General features: G+C 47.5%; 1 protein-coding gene across 1 annotated transcript in view; it reads left to right on the forward strand.

Annotated features, from left to right (window-relative positions):
* The first annotated feature begins 922 nt into the window (after positions 1–922).
* IntS2 (integrator complex subunit 2) overlaps positions 923–13049 on the forward strand; it is a 59289-nt gene continuing 47162 nt past the window's right edge. Inside the window, exons 1-5 of the mRNA XM_075686029.1 lie at positions 923–1326; positions 1415–1553; positions 2210–2312; positions 3204–3317; positions 11697–11827. Coding sequence (XP_075542144.1) covers positions 1022–1326; positions 1415–1553; positions 2210–2312; positions 3204–3317; positions 11697–11827 — 792 coding nt within the window. The 5' untranslated portion in view covers positions 923–1021. The remainder of the gene's footprint in view (positions 1327–1414; positions 1554–2209; positions 2313–3203; positions 3318–11696; positions 11828–13049) is intronic.

Genomic DNA, 13049 nt, shown 5'->3' on the forward strand with positions numbered 1-13049 from the left:
CTGCTATGACCACAGAACACCTATACATATTTGCATGGTGACTGGCCCATATGCGGACTTCCACCCACACTGCTGCTGCCGCCTGCCAAAGAGAAACGGTACATGGCTTGCAACTCCACTGCTTTGACTTGGTGTTCTGTAGGGGCAGGTCAGCTAATTTGACGGTGTGGCATTGTCTCTGTCGCAGTGAACAGAAGTTACGTAATGCAACGTTGCAAAACTGGGTGAGGATACGCGCTGCTGTTGTCGGTATGCAGGCGCACTGAAACAAAGACCGAGATGCGTGGGCATCCACATGCAGCTCACATTTAATGGACGAAGGTGGTGTATACGAGAAAAACACATACACTTCTTAATTTATCCTTACTGTGCGCATTTCATTACTTCATGTTTTGTTTCCACATAGTGCACGCAACAAAGAACGAAAACCGTGATGTGCAAGATGGAAACTGGGCGAGTTTCTTTTATCTTATTCGATTCAGCCAAGTTTCTCTGCGCCTAGGTACCCCGAGGTACAGCGGTGCACGCTGCACCTCCGTGCTCGATTGAACGGTGTGCGAGGCTAGGTGCCGCCGCGGTGTAGGCATAGGAGGCATAGGGCCGTAGGGCGCCCTTGAACCCTGCAGTGAGTGGGTGCAGCCCGGCATACCGAAACTGGCACCACCTGCGCCATAGAGTTTCTCACAATGTTATAGTGAGAGAATCTGTGACCTGCGCCTTTTCGTTTGCGGTGCCGTGGCCTTCCTTGAATCGAAGTGCCATTGCTGATGTAGAACGGAGAAGCGAAGCAAGTAAACAACTGAAACAATATTAGATCGTAAGATTGAACAAGTTTATAAACAATAAGCTAGAGCTTCAAGTGGCGTCGTGGCTTCCCTGGCTTTACTGCATCTTCACTGAAATGCTTTCGTTGTTTCAGTCAGCCTCAGTGCAATGAGCATCAATCGATTATGATGTCTGATGCCGGGCGGACGTGCTAAAGTGTGTATTCAACTACAGAATTCGTGTTCGGCTTTTGACAATGGCTAGAGAAGGCTTTGCCTCCAGCTTTAAAGTTCCAGTCACGCCTAGAGCGTACGACGCGATACAAAACGTTGACGTTGATAGCTTGGCTGCTCTGCCAGAATGGGAGCTGCGGCCTCTACTTCCATGTCTCGTTCGCATGGCGTTGTGTTCCCCTCTGGACCAGCGAAAAGATTGGGGACAGAAGAAGAAAACTGTGCTGAAGATACTCTCCGGCATAGAGCTCGTTAATTCACTGGTGGCCCTGTTGTCTATCGATTTCCACGCGCTCGAGCTCGATGTGAAGAAGGAACAACAGCTTCGGTAAAACTACGCGCGTCCTCTCTGCTGCTCGTTTGAGTTCAGGGTCGTGTAATAAATTCCCCTCCCACCCTTCTTTTTTTTTTTCCAGATTGAAACTTGGACCCCACTCCGGGGACAGCATATTGGTATCGTCGCTCCAAAATTCCTTGGCACTCGAATTCGAAAGGAGTGACGCTGCCAGGAAGTTGCGACTGGTGCTCAGCGAACTTTTGGCTTTCATTGCTCAAGTGAGAAGTGTTGCCCGCTCATTGGTCACTCAACCCTGTCGCCGTCGACTTGTCGAGACTGTTCATTCAAATTGAAAAACCGCCACAACTGAACGTAGTGGCCTTGGGAGCAACTGAGACATTTGATGTCTGGATTCGGCTGCGCCAGAACTGATGGGCCTTGACAATTTTATCGACTAAAACGCACGTTCGCCATTAAGACCCCTTGTCTGACTCGGATATTAGTTGTACCTATTTTTGCCTGTGTGAGATGGTCGTCTAATGTTTTGCATAGATACACAGTAGTGACCAGATAACTGGTGACTAATTTGACTGACATCATCTTGTATTTCTCCAGTCTTCCATGGTGCACGAAGGAAAAAAAGAAGACAGTAGGTTTACTTGTCCACATAACTAGGAAAATTTTATTGTTAGTCCACGTCACAGATTCATTGTATTTAAAAGCCGCTGTGCTTGTTCGTTAGCTGTGTACAGTCGACATCCGTTAATTCAACCCTTGTAGACCATGCAGATTTGTTTTGAATTATCTTAATCTCTCGTCAGGAGGAGCGTTTAAAATGCACTAGTACCTCTGAGTATTGAATGAACTGAAATAAATTGTACTGCACTTCAAAACCTACAGTGCCATCTACTAACTTCAATGCTCACATTACTAGGTCAAGGATAGCCGAACTGAAATGGGCACGAAGTCGTCGGACCTGTTTGACAATGATGTCTATCTGGATGAAGTTGCAGACGTCATGTGCATTGCTCATGCAGGTAAGTGCTCTGATGTTCGACGTGTAGTCAAATGTGGTTATGACAAAGCAGCACAAACACCTTCATTATATCCGCTGTTTGGTATAAGCACATATCCTCACATTCCGATATTGACGAGAAACATTTCAGATTCGCTTCAGTATGTCCAATGATTTGTTGCATCCATGCTTGCTATATTGAGGTTTGAGTATACTTGGCAAGCATGCTGAGCAGGCATAGTCTGCAGACGCGTGGTAACAGCATGTTTTATAAGCAGCATTCTGAAGTAACGCTGATGTTTTCAGGCAATATTTGCTTGCAAATTAGACTTTGGAATACTAGGGGCATCAGTCTTGCTGTGAGGAGAGTCTCGGTAAGATAGGAAAGACAACAATGAGAGACTCGTGAAGTGCCCTCCATGCTACTGCCTTGTGATGTCACAATATTCGGACAGTGTCTTCTCGGGACTTTAGTCGGTGTGTTCATAGGTAAAAAAGAATTACATCGCATTCTAAGGGAATGAAACGTCCAACCTTGTAATTATTTTATTACTTTTTCTGAACAACCGACCTAGACAGGTGAAAGTACTTCCAAATTTTTGATGTGATATCTAATGTACCAGCACTGTGATGCGAGAACAAAGTAAAAAAAAAAACTTTGCCTTACATTTCTTCTTCTGGTTACCAACCTTTTCCTGCCAAATCAATGCAAATCAATTAAAAGAAGAATACTTTGCCTTATAAACAAACACAGTGTTGCTTATTAGTATCCACTAAACGAAGCAAAGCGCTTGCATTGTTTGAACCTCCCCTGGCCTGTGCCATTTCTTTCAGCAAGGCTGCATTCACATGTTGTGACTGCATATTTCTTTGTAGCACCATTAAATGAAAAAAAAAATGCAATTTCTTTCAGAGCTCCCGGGAATCCTGCATATTCAGGACATTGCAGAGACGCTAATTCACCTCAGGAATGGGCCAGACCTCCTCTGTCGACTCATTGCCAATGCTCCGGACAGCTTTTCTGAGGGTGAGCAGTGTCTCTCATACGCATGCATTCAGCTAGTGCATTGTTGAGATATCTCAACAACGCAGTGACAGTGTTACGGGCGTCGCACCCTGATGATGCACGAGATGAGACTGAAGGAAGACCGTGGCTGTTTGCCTGCACGCATTAAAAAGAAAAGAAAGATTAGATTGTTTTAGCTTGACGTTTACTGTGTATTCCACTTAGACCAGTGTTATGCACTACGATGCGGTACGCACACAGCTGCTCAGCGAGAACGCTGGTGTGTGTGTGGACAATGCTCATGCCAGCAGCAGCAGCAGCAGCAGCAGCAGCAACAGCCAGGGCAGCAGAACGCTGCCCTGGCTCTGGCAGAGCGGATTGAGTGGAACGTGACTTTGTGTTCACTTGGTTTTGTCGTTCTTGCAGCCAAACACACTGCACATCTCTGGAGGCCTCCTAACCCTCTACGCGCAGGATGTGCATGCACTGTCGATACCAGTACTGCATGACAGTGCGAATACACTGCAATTGTTTGTATAATTCCTATTGCAAATAAAAAAAAAGGAAAGGAGGCAGCACTTGTGATCTAAACATAGTGTGAACACTTGGCTCTAATATGGGAGAAGGCCGACGGGCGGGGGTGGGGGGGGGGCAATGTTGCTTGTACTTGCTGGTTGAGGCAGTGGTGTAGAGCTCCTGCTCTGCTGTGGGAAGGATAATCCACGTCCTTACACCATAGAGAAAATAGGCTACCCCTCTACTCTTAGTTTGCTTCTATCTCTGCTGTTACTGTATCCTTTCAAAGAATACTTGCATTGAAGTATTCCCTGGAGGTGGTGCTCTAAAACTACCAGTTTGTACAGTCATATTGTCGCAGCACTGCGCGGCTGCGGCTGAGGCAGAGAAAGACGAAGTAGAGTGTGCGCGCGTGACCTCGCGGTACTCTGCGCCGGCTGGGGCTGGCCTGTAGCTTCCCTCTCGGACCTCGTTTCACAGTTTCACCCTGTAAATAAACATTATTCGTAACATCTTTGGTGGAGGTGCGGGGTAAATCTTGGACGATCCTGGACGACCTAGCTCTACCAACTGTCCGACGGAGTAGGCGCTTGGCCGGTTTACGACCACAAGCAGCGGACATGGCCGATTCCGGAGAAGGCAATGACGACCCCACCTGTGGCGGACCAGACAGCAATCACGCAGGTCAGGCTGGCTACTGGACACCGCTGCGAGAGCCACCCACCTTTTCGGGGAAGGCCAACGAAGACGTCGACGACTGGCTTAAACACTACAACAGAGTGAGTCGCCACAACCACTGGAACTCTACGAAGCAGCTCGATAACGTGGTTTTTTTTCTCGCTGGCACCGCACTCCTCTGGTTTGAAAACCACGAGAGCGTTCTAACAAGCTGGGATAACTTTGTAGAAGAATTCACCAAGTGCTTCGGGGACCCAATCTCTAAGAAAAAGAAGGCTGAGCAGACGCTTTCCCGACGAGCTCAATTACCTGGCGAAACGTGTACAACGTACATAGAGGCTGTTCTGAAATTATGTGGAATCGTCAGCGCTACCATGACAGACGAAGACAAAGTAGGACATCTGCTTAAAGGAATCGCTGAAGATGTTTATAATTTTCTTATAACGAAGGACGATCTTAGTACTCCGTCTGATCTGAAGAAACACTGCCGGGCGTTTGAAGCGCTGAAAATGAGAAGGATTGGGCCAAAGTTTGGACGATTGGACAATGTTACTACTGTTGCCAGTGTGTCCGTCCCAACCCACGACGACCTCTCCTCAGTGATTCGGCAAGTAGTTAAAGAAGAGCTTCAACGCCTTAAAGTTGTTGACGACGCTCATGTATGTCATCAGTGTGCATTTGATCATCGTTCTCGTGTGCCACCGTCCACCTGGGCACCTCAGAGTTTCTGAGAACCTTGCAGGACCTATGCTGATCGTACGGAGAGCAGCAACTTGCCACCGCAACCGACAAGTCTGGGACGCCGACAAGATGCACCACAACGATTTGTTCCGCGGGCTATTCCCTCCTACAACCAGCCTGAGAGTGCGTTTCTACCCATGACACCCATGTCACCGGTGTCACCCGCGACAAGCCGCGACTCCCGCACTTGCTACAGCTGCGGTGTGGCTGGACACATTGCTAGGTATTGCCACCGCCGCCAGCAGCGTGCTCCACGGTTTAATTCCTACACGCCCCGCGTGCCCGCTGATGAGCCCTGGCCATATCCCACTTCCTTCCAGCGGCTGCAGCAGGGACGCGCAAACCGCAGTGACTCCCCCATTTCCGATCGCAGCCTGACACCACCACCGACACGACAACGACGCTCTCCATCACCTCGTCATCGCTCGTTATCACCGCCGCCGCTGGGAAACTAGCTGGTGCGACCGACGGGGGTGAGGCCGCAATATGTTCATCTTCATCCAGACCCCCTTGTGTAAAATTGTTTAAAAACAAAGTGTGCGTTTTAGTTGACAATGTGAGTGCTTTTGCTTTAGTTGACACTGGGGCGGCAGTTTCTGTTATGAGCCTGTCCTTCAAAAATCGTCTTGGACAAAAAGTTATGTTTTCTTGGGATCGGAACGCTACCTTTCGTGGAGTTGGCGGGGAAATGTTACGCCCACTTGGGGTCTGTTCTATTTCAGTTATTATAGGAGAGCAGACATTTAGAAGTGAATTTACTGTGCTTGCACGTACAACGCATGACATTATTTTAGGAATTGATTTCTTGCGTGAGTGGGGGGCAACTTTGGATTGTGGAAGTGGCGCGATTTCTCTTCGCCGCGACGCGCGAACTTCAATGACAGATAGCACCAGTGATGCCGCCGATGTTCTCACCGTGTCACAAGATGTGTGTTTGCCCCCTAAGACTGCAATGTTTGTACCAGTCACTACTTCTCGCCCTCGTACAGGTTCTTGTTGTGGTTTAGCCGAGCCCGATTATAACAACGCGCTCAAGAAAAATGCGATAGTCCCTCGCTCCCTCGTGGTTACCACTGATGGTTGTACTCGTTTGTGGACAGTGAACGTTTCAACCCAATCTATAACATTGCCGCTAGGACTTAAACTGGCCAGTTTTGATGAACAAGCCATTGTCAGCGTCGGAACGGTCGAAATGTCAACTGCCGAAAAAAAATCCAACCCCGACTCCATCTATGATAATTCTGCTGACTTTAAGCGCATGATTGACAAGTCGCTGTCTTCTAGTGAGCAGTGTCTGCTGGAAGCTGTGCTCGCTCGCTACGCCACAGTGTTCGATTTTGCTCAAGGCCAACGAGCGTCCCATACACCACCGGCGTCTCGTATGCAACACCGCATCCATACAGGGCAAGCAACGCCAATTCGTCAGAAGCCCTACCACGTTTCACCTTCAGAGAGAAAAGTCATCGCCGAGCAGGTCGAAGAAATGTTACAGAAAGGAGTGATCCAGGAATCATCTAGCCCTTGGGCTGCTCCTGTGATCCTAGTCAAGAAAAAAGACAACTCATGGAGATTCTGTGTGGACTATCGCCGCCTAAACACCGTCACAAAGAAAGACGTGTACCCCCTACCACGAATAGATGACGCCGTCGACTGCCTCCACTCCGCGTCGTATTTCTCTTCTGTTGATTTGCGGTCAGGATATTGGCAAATTCCCATGCACCCCTCAGACAAGGAGAAGACAGCCTTCGTGACACCTGACGGTCTCTTTGAATTCAACGTTATGCCCTTTGGCTTATGCAACGCTCCAGCGACATTCGAGCGATTTATGGATACCGTGCTCCGCGGACTCAAATGGGAAATTTGCATGTGCTATTTAGACGACGTCATTATCTACGGCCGGACATTTCACGAGCACAATCAGCGCCTGTCGATCGTTCTTGACTGTATCCAGCAAGCTGGCCTTATTTTAAACTCGAAGAAATGTCATTTCGGTGAGCGTCAAGCCCTCGTACTAGGCTTTCTGGTCGACAAAGACGGCATACGACCAGACCCTGAAAAGATAGCAGCGGTTCGCGACTTCCAACAGCCACAAACGGTGAAAAATCTGCGAAGCTTTTTGGGCCTTTGTTCATACTTCCGACGTTTTATCGAGAATTTCGCACAGCTTGCCTCTCCCCTCACGTCTCTCCTTCACAAAGACACCCCATACTTGTGGACTGCTGACTGCGAGTCAGCGTTTCAACAGCTGAAATTTTTGTTGACTTCTGGACCGGTACTGCGGCATTTTGATCCGGAGGCGTCAACTGAGCTGCACACTGACGCCAGCGGTGCGGGTGTTGGTGCTGTGCTTGTTCAACTCTGCGATGGCCATGAGCATGTCATTGCCTACACTAGTCGGACGCTTACAAAAACGGAGACAAACTACACCGTTACTGAACTCGAGTGCCTAGCAGTCGTCTTCGCCATTCAGAAGTTCCGTCCCTATCTACATGGCCGCGCATTCACGATAGTGACTGACCATCATTCACTCTGTTGGCTGGTTGGGCTGCGTGACCCATCTGGCCGGTTGGCCCGCTGGGCTTTGCGCCTTCAAGAGTACAGCTTCTCCGTTAACTACAAGAGCGGACGCTGTCACACGGATGCTGATTGCCTATCCCGTCTCCCTTCGCCGCACACTAAAGCTGAGGATGATGACTTCGACGACTACCTAGTTTCCATCTCTTCCGAATTTCCAGACCTGCGTACCTTCGAGACCGAGCAACGTTGCGACCCTACCTTGAAATCCCTATGGGCAGCTGCACGTGAGCCAGCAGGAACAACACCGTTTACTTTTCGTAATGGTTTGCTGTACAAAAAAAATTACTCGGCTGATGGTCCCCCATTGCTTCTAGTTGTGCCCGAAAACCTGCGCTTGGCTGTCCTTCGTTGTATGCATGACGATATCACGTCCGGGCACCTTGGCTTTACACGCACACTACACCGACTTAGACAGAGATTTTTCTGGCCCAAGCTCTGGAAAACAACGAAACAGTATCTCGCCAGCTGTACTGTTTGCCAGCGCCACAAGCAAACGACGACGGCCCCAGCGGGCTATTTACAACCAGTTAAGCCACCGACGTTACCCTTTGAAAAAGTGGGCATCGACTTGCTTGGCCCGCTCCCAAAGACGTCAGCTGGCTACCGCTGGATTATAGTATGCGTAGATTATCTTACTCGCTACACGGAAACGGCGGCACTTCCATCTGCCACTGCAGCAGATGTCTCTTCATTTTTGTTGCATCACGTCATACTCCGTCACGGCGCTCCCCGTGTTGTCATCAGTGACCGTGGACGGCAATTCACCGCCGACGTCGTTGAAGAACTTTTGCGGCTTTGTGGTTCTGCATATCGTCATGCCACTCCTTACCACCCGCAAACCAATGGCCTCACGGAGCGGACGAATCGAACCCTTACCAACATGTTATCAATGTATGTCGCTGCTGACCACAAGAATTGGGACGCCGTCTTACCTTTTGTAACGTACGCGTACAATAGTGCCAAGCACGAAGTTACTGGATATGCGCTGTTCTTTTTGCTGTACGCCCGCGCACCCCAGAGCTTTCTGGACACTATTCTACCTTTATCGTGCCAACAGGATCCTTCCATCGCCCAAACTCTGTGTCGTGCTGAGGAAGCACGTCGACTGGCGCATCTGAGGACGTTGTCCTCACAAGGCAACAGCAAGATTCGCTATGATGCGCGGCATCTCCCCGTCAGTTTTACTCCCGGTGATTATGTTTGGTTGTGGACACCTGTTCGCAAAAAGGGATTGTACCGCAAGTTTCTCGCCACTTACACCGGACCATTCGTTATACTCAACCGCTTGAGCGATGTGAACTATGTCGTCGCCAAAGTGACGGCAAGTAATCGGCGTTCACGGGCGACGCAAGTTGTTCACGAGGCCAGACTCAAGCAGTGCCATCACAGGTCCCTTTAACTCGCTCGGCGAGCTTCGTCTGCCCCCGGGGAAAATGTCGCAGCACTGCGCGGCTGCGGCTGAGGCAGAGAAAGACGAAGTAGAGTGTGCGCGCGTGACCTCTCAGTACTCTGCGCCGGCTGGGGCTAGCCTGTAGCTTCCCTCTCGGACCTCGTTTCACCGTTTTACCCTGTAAATAAACATCATTCGTAACAATATCTTGATGTAACGAACAAGGATGAAACGAATTATCAGATATAATGAAGGAAATCTAAAATGTTTCTTTCCTTTATCAGCATGTCATGAATATATATGCTTATAACAAATATCGGATATAACAAAAGTATTTTCATGTTTTGTGACTTTGTTATAACGTGTTTAGACACAAAAAAAATTTTCGGTGGGCTCTGCTTAGGGACCCTTCAAAAATTAACTAAAGAAATTTTTTTGCCCATGTCGTGGAGCAGTTCTATATACTATCTCTCTTTCCACACAAGATATAGTTGTATAGAAGTGTACAAAGTACCTTTAATAAGCTTTAAACACAGCATTAGAGCTGAAACAACTAACCAGTCAGCCCACCACAATAGGCTGACTGGTTAGTTGTTCCTCACGACACCGCTGGTAATGTTATGACGTGCACATTCCTCCATAAAGAAAGCAACAAAATCCCAATAAAGAAAGGCGTCAGGCAGGGAGATACGATCTCTCCAATGCTATTCACAGAATGTTTACAGGAGGTATTCAGAGACCTTGATTGGGAAGAATTGGGGATAAGAGTTAATGGAGAATACCTTAGCAACTTGCGATTCGCTGATGATATTGCCTTGCTTAGTACCTAACTCAGGGGACCAGCTGCAATGCATGCTCACTGACCTGGAGAGGCAAAGCCGAAGGGTGGGTCTAAAAATTAACTTGCAGAAAACTAAAGTAATGTTTAACAGTCTCGGAAGAGAACAGCAGTTTACGATAGGTAGTGAGGCACTGGAAGTGGTAAGGGAATACATCTACTTAGGATAGGTAGTGACTGCGGATCCAGATCATGGAAATATCCGAATTAGAATGGGCTGGGGCGCAATTGGCAGGCATTCTCAGATCATGAACAGCAGGTTGCCATTATCCCTTAAGAGAAAAAGTTTATAACAGCTGTGTCTTACCAGTACTCATGTACGGTGCAGAAACCTGGAGGCTTACGAAAAGGGTTCTACTTAAATTGAGGACGACACAGCGAGCTATGGAAAGAAGAATGATAGGTGTAACGTTAAGGGATAAGAAAAGAGCTGATTGGGGGAGGGAACAAACGCGAGTTAATGATATCTTAGTTGAAATCAAGAAAAGAAATGGGCATGGGCAGGACACGTAATGAGGAGGGAAGATAACCGATGGTCATTAAGGGTTACGGACTGGATTCCAAGGGAAGGGAAGCGTAGCAGGGGGCGGCAGAAAGTTAGGTGGGTGGATGAGATTAAGAAGTTTGCAGGGACAACATGGCCACAATTAGTACATGACCGAGGTAGTTGGAGACGTATGGGAGAGGCCTTTGCCCTGCAGTGGGCGTAACCAGGATGATGATGATGATGATGATGATGATGATGATGATGATGATGATTCGAGAAACAGGAGCACTTGCAGTGATCCTTATACAGTGTGCTCATGCACACCAGATTCAACACATTCTTGTGTGACATCACTTGTACAGAAACAAAACCCATCCTTTAAGAAGGTTACATTGCTACTGAAACTACTATGCCCACAAACAGGTTAACCTTTAACATATTTTAGCAGCATCTGCTGTTGGGCTAGTTGGTACATACATGGCTTTTAGAAATGGTTTGAGGTGCAAAAGTAAGACACGGACAGCAGAATGACAGACACGGGCTGGCACCTGTCTGTGTCTGTCGTTCTGTTGTCTGTGTCTTATTTTTTGCGCCTAAAACCATTTCTTTAACATTTTGTTTCACAGCGATAATAGTTTTCCAGACGTTGTTCAGATGCAGAATCACATGGTGTCAGTGCCCGCACTTCTGTGCCTGTGGTGACACGTTCGGCAAGAACACTACGTAGTGAGAATTAATCCTGAGGGCTCCACTGCAGCATCCTTGATGACCAACTGGGCAGTTTCGGGATGTTAAGCTCCTCAATTAATTGCGTTACTAGCAAGCACAGAACTGCCAGTGTAAGTCATCCATTTTGAGAGGACATACAGAGAGTGCACACACTAGTCTTCATATTTAATTTGTGGAGGAACTGTATCTAAACCCTCACTTGCGCTGTTTGATGCAGGATCCACGTGCCTGTGTGAAAAACACCTTGCAAATTATTGTTAATCCTTGTGTCAAAAAATCCGCTAAAGTTGCCCGTTAGCTGTTTGAACAGGGAATAAATGAAAGTAGAACAAATTTTTTTGATTAGTGCGCCGCTGATGTGACTTATTGAAATTACCATTACCCCAGTATTCTTTAAGCGTAGGAGGTGTAGAAAATGAATGTGCTCCCTTGTTTTCCTTGTAGTGTGCCTTGCCCTGATCTCCAATGGGGACAAGCAAGATGAGGACACAGCGGGTGGCTGTGTGCGCATGCAGGCGCTGCATCTGCTGTGCAGGATGAACCCAGCACAATCGCTGGTAGTGCGAGCCAAAGCGGTGAGTGCCCCGTCGAGATCCTCCTGTTTCGTGCGTGTTGAACGTTAGGTCTGAATAAAGGCCAGCTGCAGCAAACTTTTTTCTTTGCCTGAATTGGTTATCAACCCTTTAACCCTCACTTCCAAGCTGTACTCGTCATGGAAGGTTGTACCAGTATTGCCAAGTACTGGTCACACTTGTGCAGCCTGATGTTGTGCTGCTCCCACTGCCAAAGAGGAGTTACGGTTGGTTATTGGATTTAGCTTCAATGTTCAACACGAGAGCACTGTAGAAGTCTGGAAAAAGGAAGTAATCAAGAATCAAGTATTATATCTTCAGAATCAGAAATGGAGGGGACATAGAAAAAATTATGACTACATGCAATAATTTGGGAAATTTCATGTGTTTCTTCAGAATTGATTTGCGGGCTAAAGAAGTAGTGTAAGCTATCGAGGCAATAGATGCAGGGCTTGTAATTGTACAGTATCCTTATTAACAGCCTTTAAATAGAACTCGGACGACGCTTGCACCTGGTGTTTAGCGTACATAATGGAAATCCCAGCACATTGCCTCTGTGATTTTCAGTGTGCTGCTGGCACCACCTAATCTGAAGAGGTCACACCAAGGAGCCGCGGTGGTTCTCGACACACTGAGTCGTGCCTCACTGGATGGTGAGCGCTAATGGGGGCGCTATTTTTTTTTCCTTTCTTGGTATCATAAACACCTATTTCTATGAGCTCTTTGTTTTCAGTAACTCCAACTTCAAACATAAAATTTTGCATGGAGGCTACTCTGTATCTGTGCTATCGGAAACTACATTTTTTACGTACTCCAATAATTTACTGGCTTTGTTGGTCGACCTGACAGTTATGCGCAATGGTATATTCTTATACAACTCCGAAGTGCTATCTTACTTTTTCTTCAAAGTTGTGTCAAGTACTTTTCAGCCATATTTGTAGCATCACCGCAGGTCATTGCTGTTTGCCGTTGTTGTCGGCCATCATCATTATATCTGTTAAATGAGGTTAAATGGGAAGGTCCTAGATTGCTGTTTTGTGTTGTTGCCGTAGGCGGTAGAAGCCCCTTGGTAACTATCATTAGCACGTCAACATCATTACAAACAAATAAAATACTAGATACAAAAGTTTGAGGATACCATCTCAACTGGTTTCAAACCTTCACCACCAGAACATAGTAGAAGTGCGAAGGCAAAGTGGACATTGGGCCTCATTGATTTGTCGTC

Source organism: Dermacentor variabilis, chromosome 3 (assembly GCF_050947875.1).
Source record: "Dermacentor variabilis isolate Ectoservices chromosome 3, ASM5094787v1, whole genome shotgun sequence".
Taxonomy (NCBI): domain Eukaryota; kingdom Metazoa; phylum Arthropoda; class Arachnida; order Ixodida; family Ixodidae; genus Dermacentor; species Dermacentor variabilis.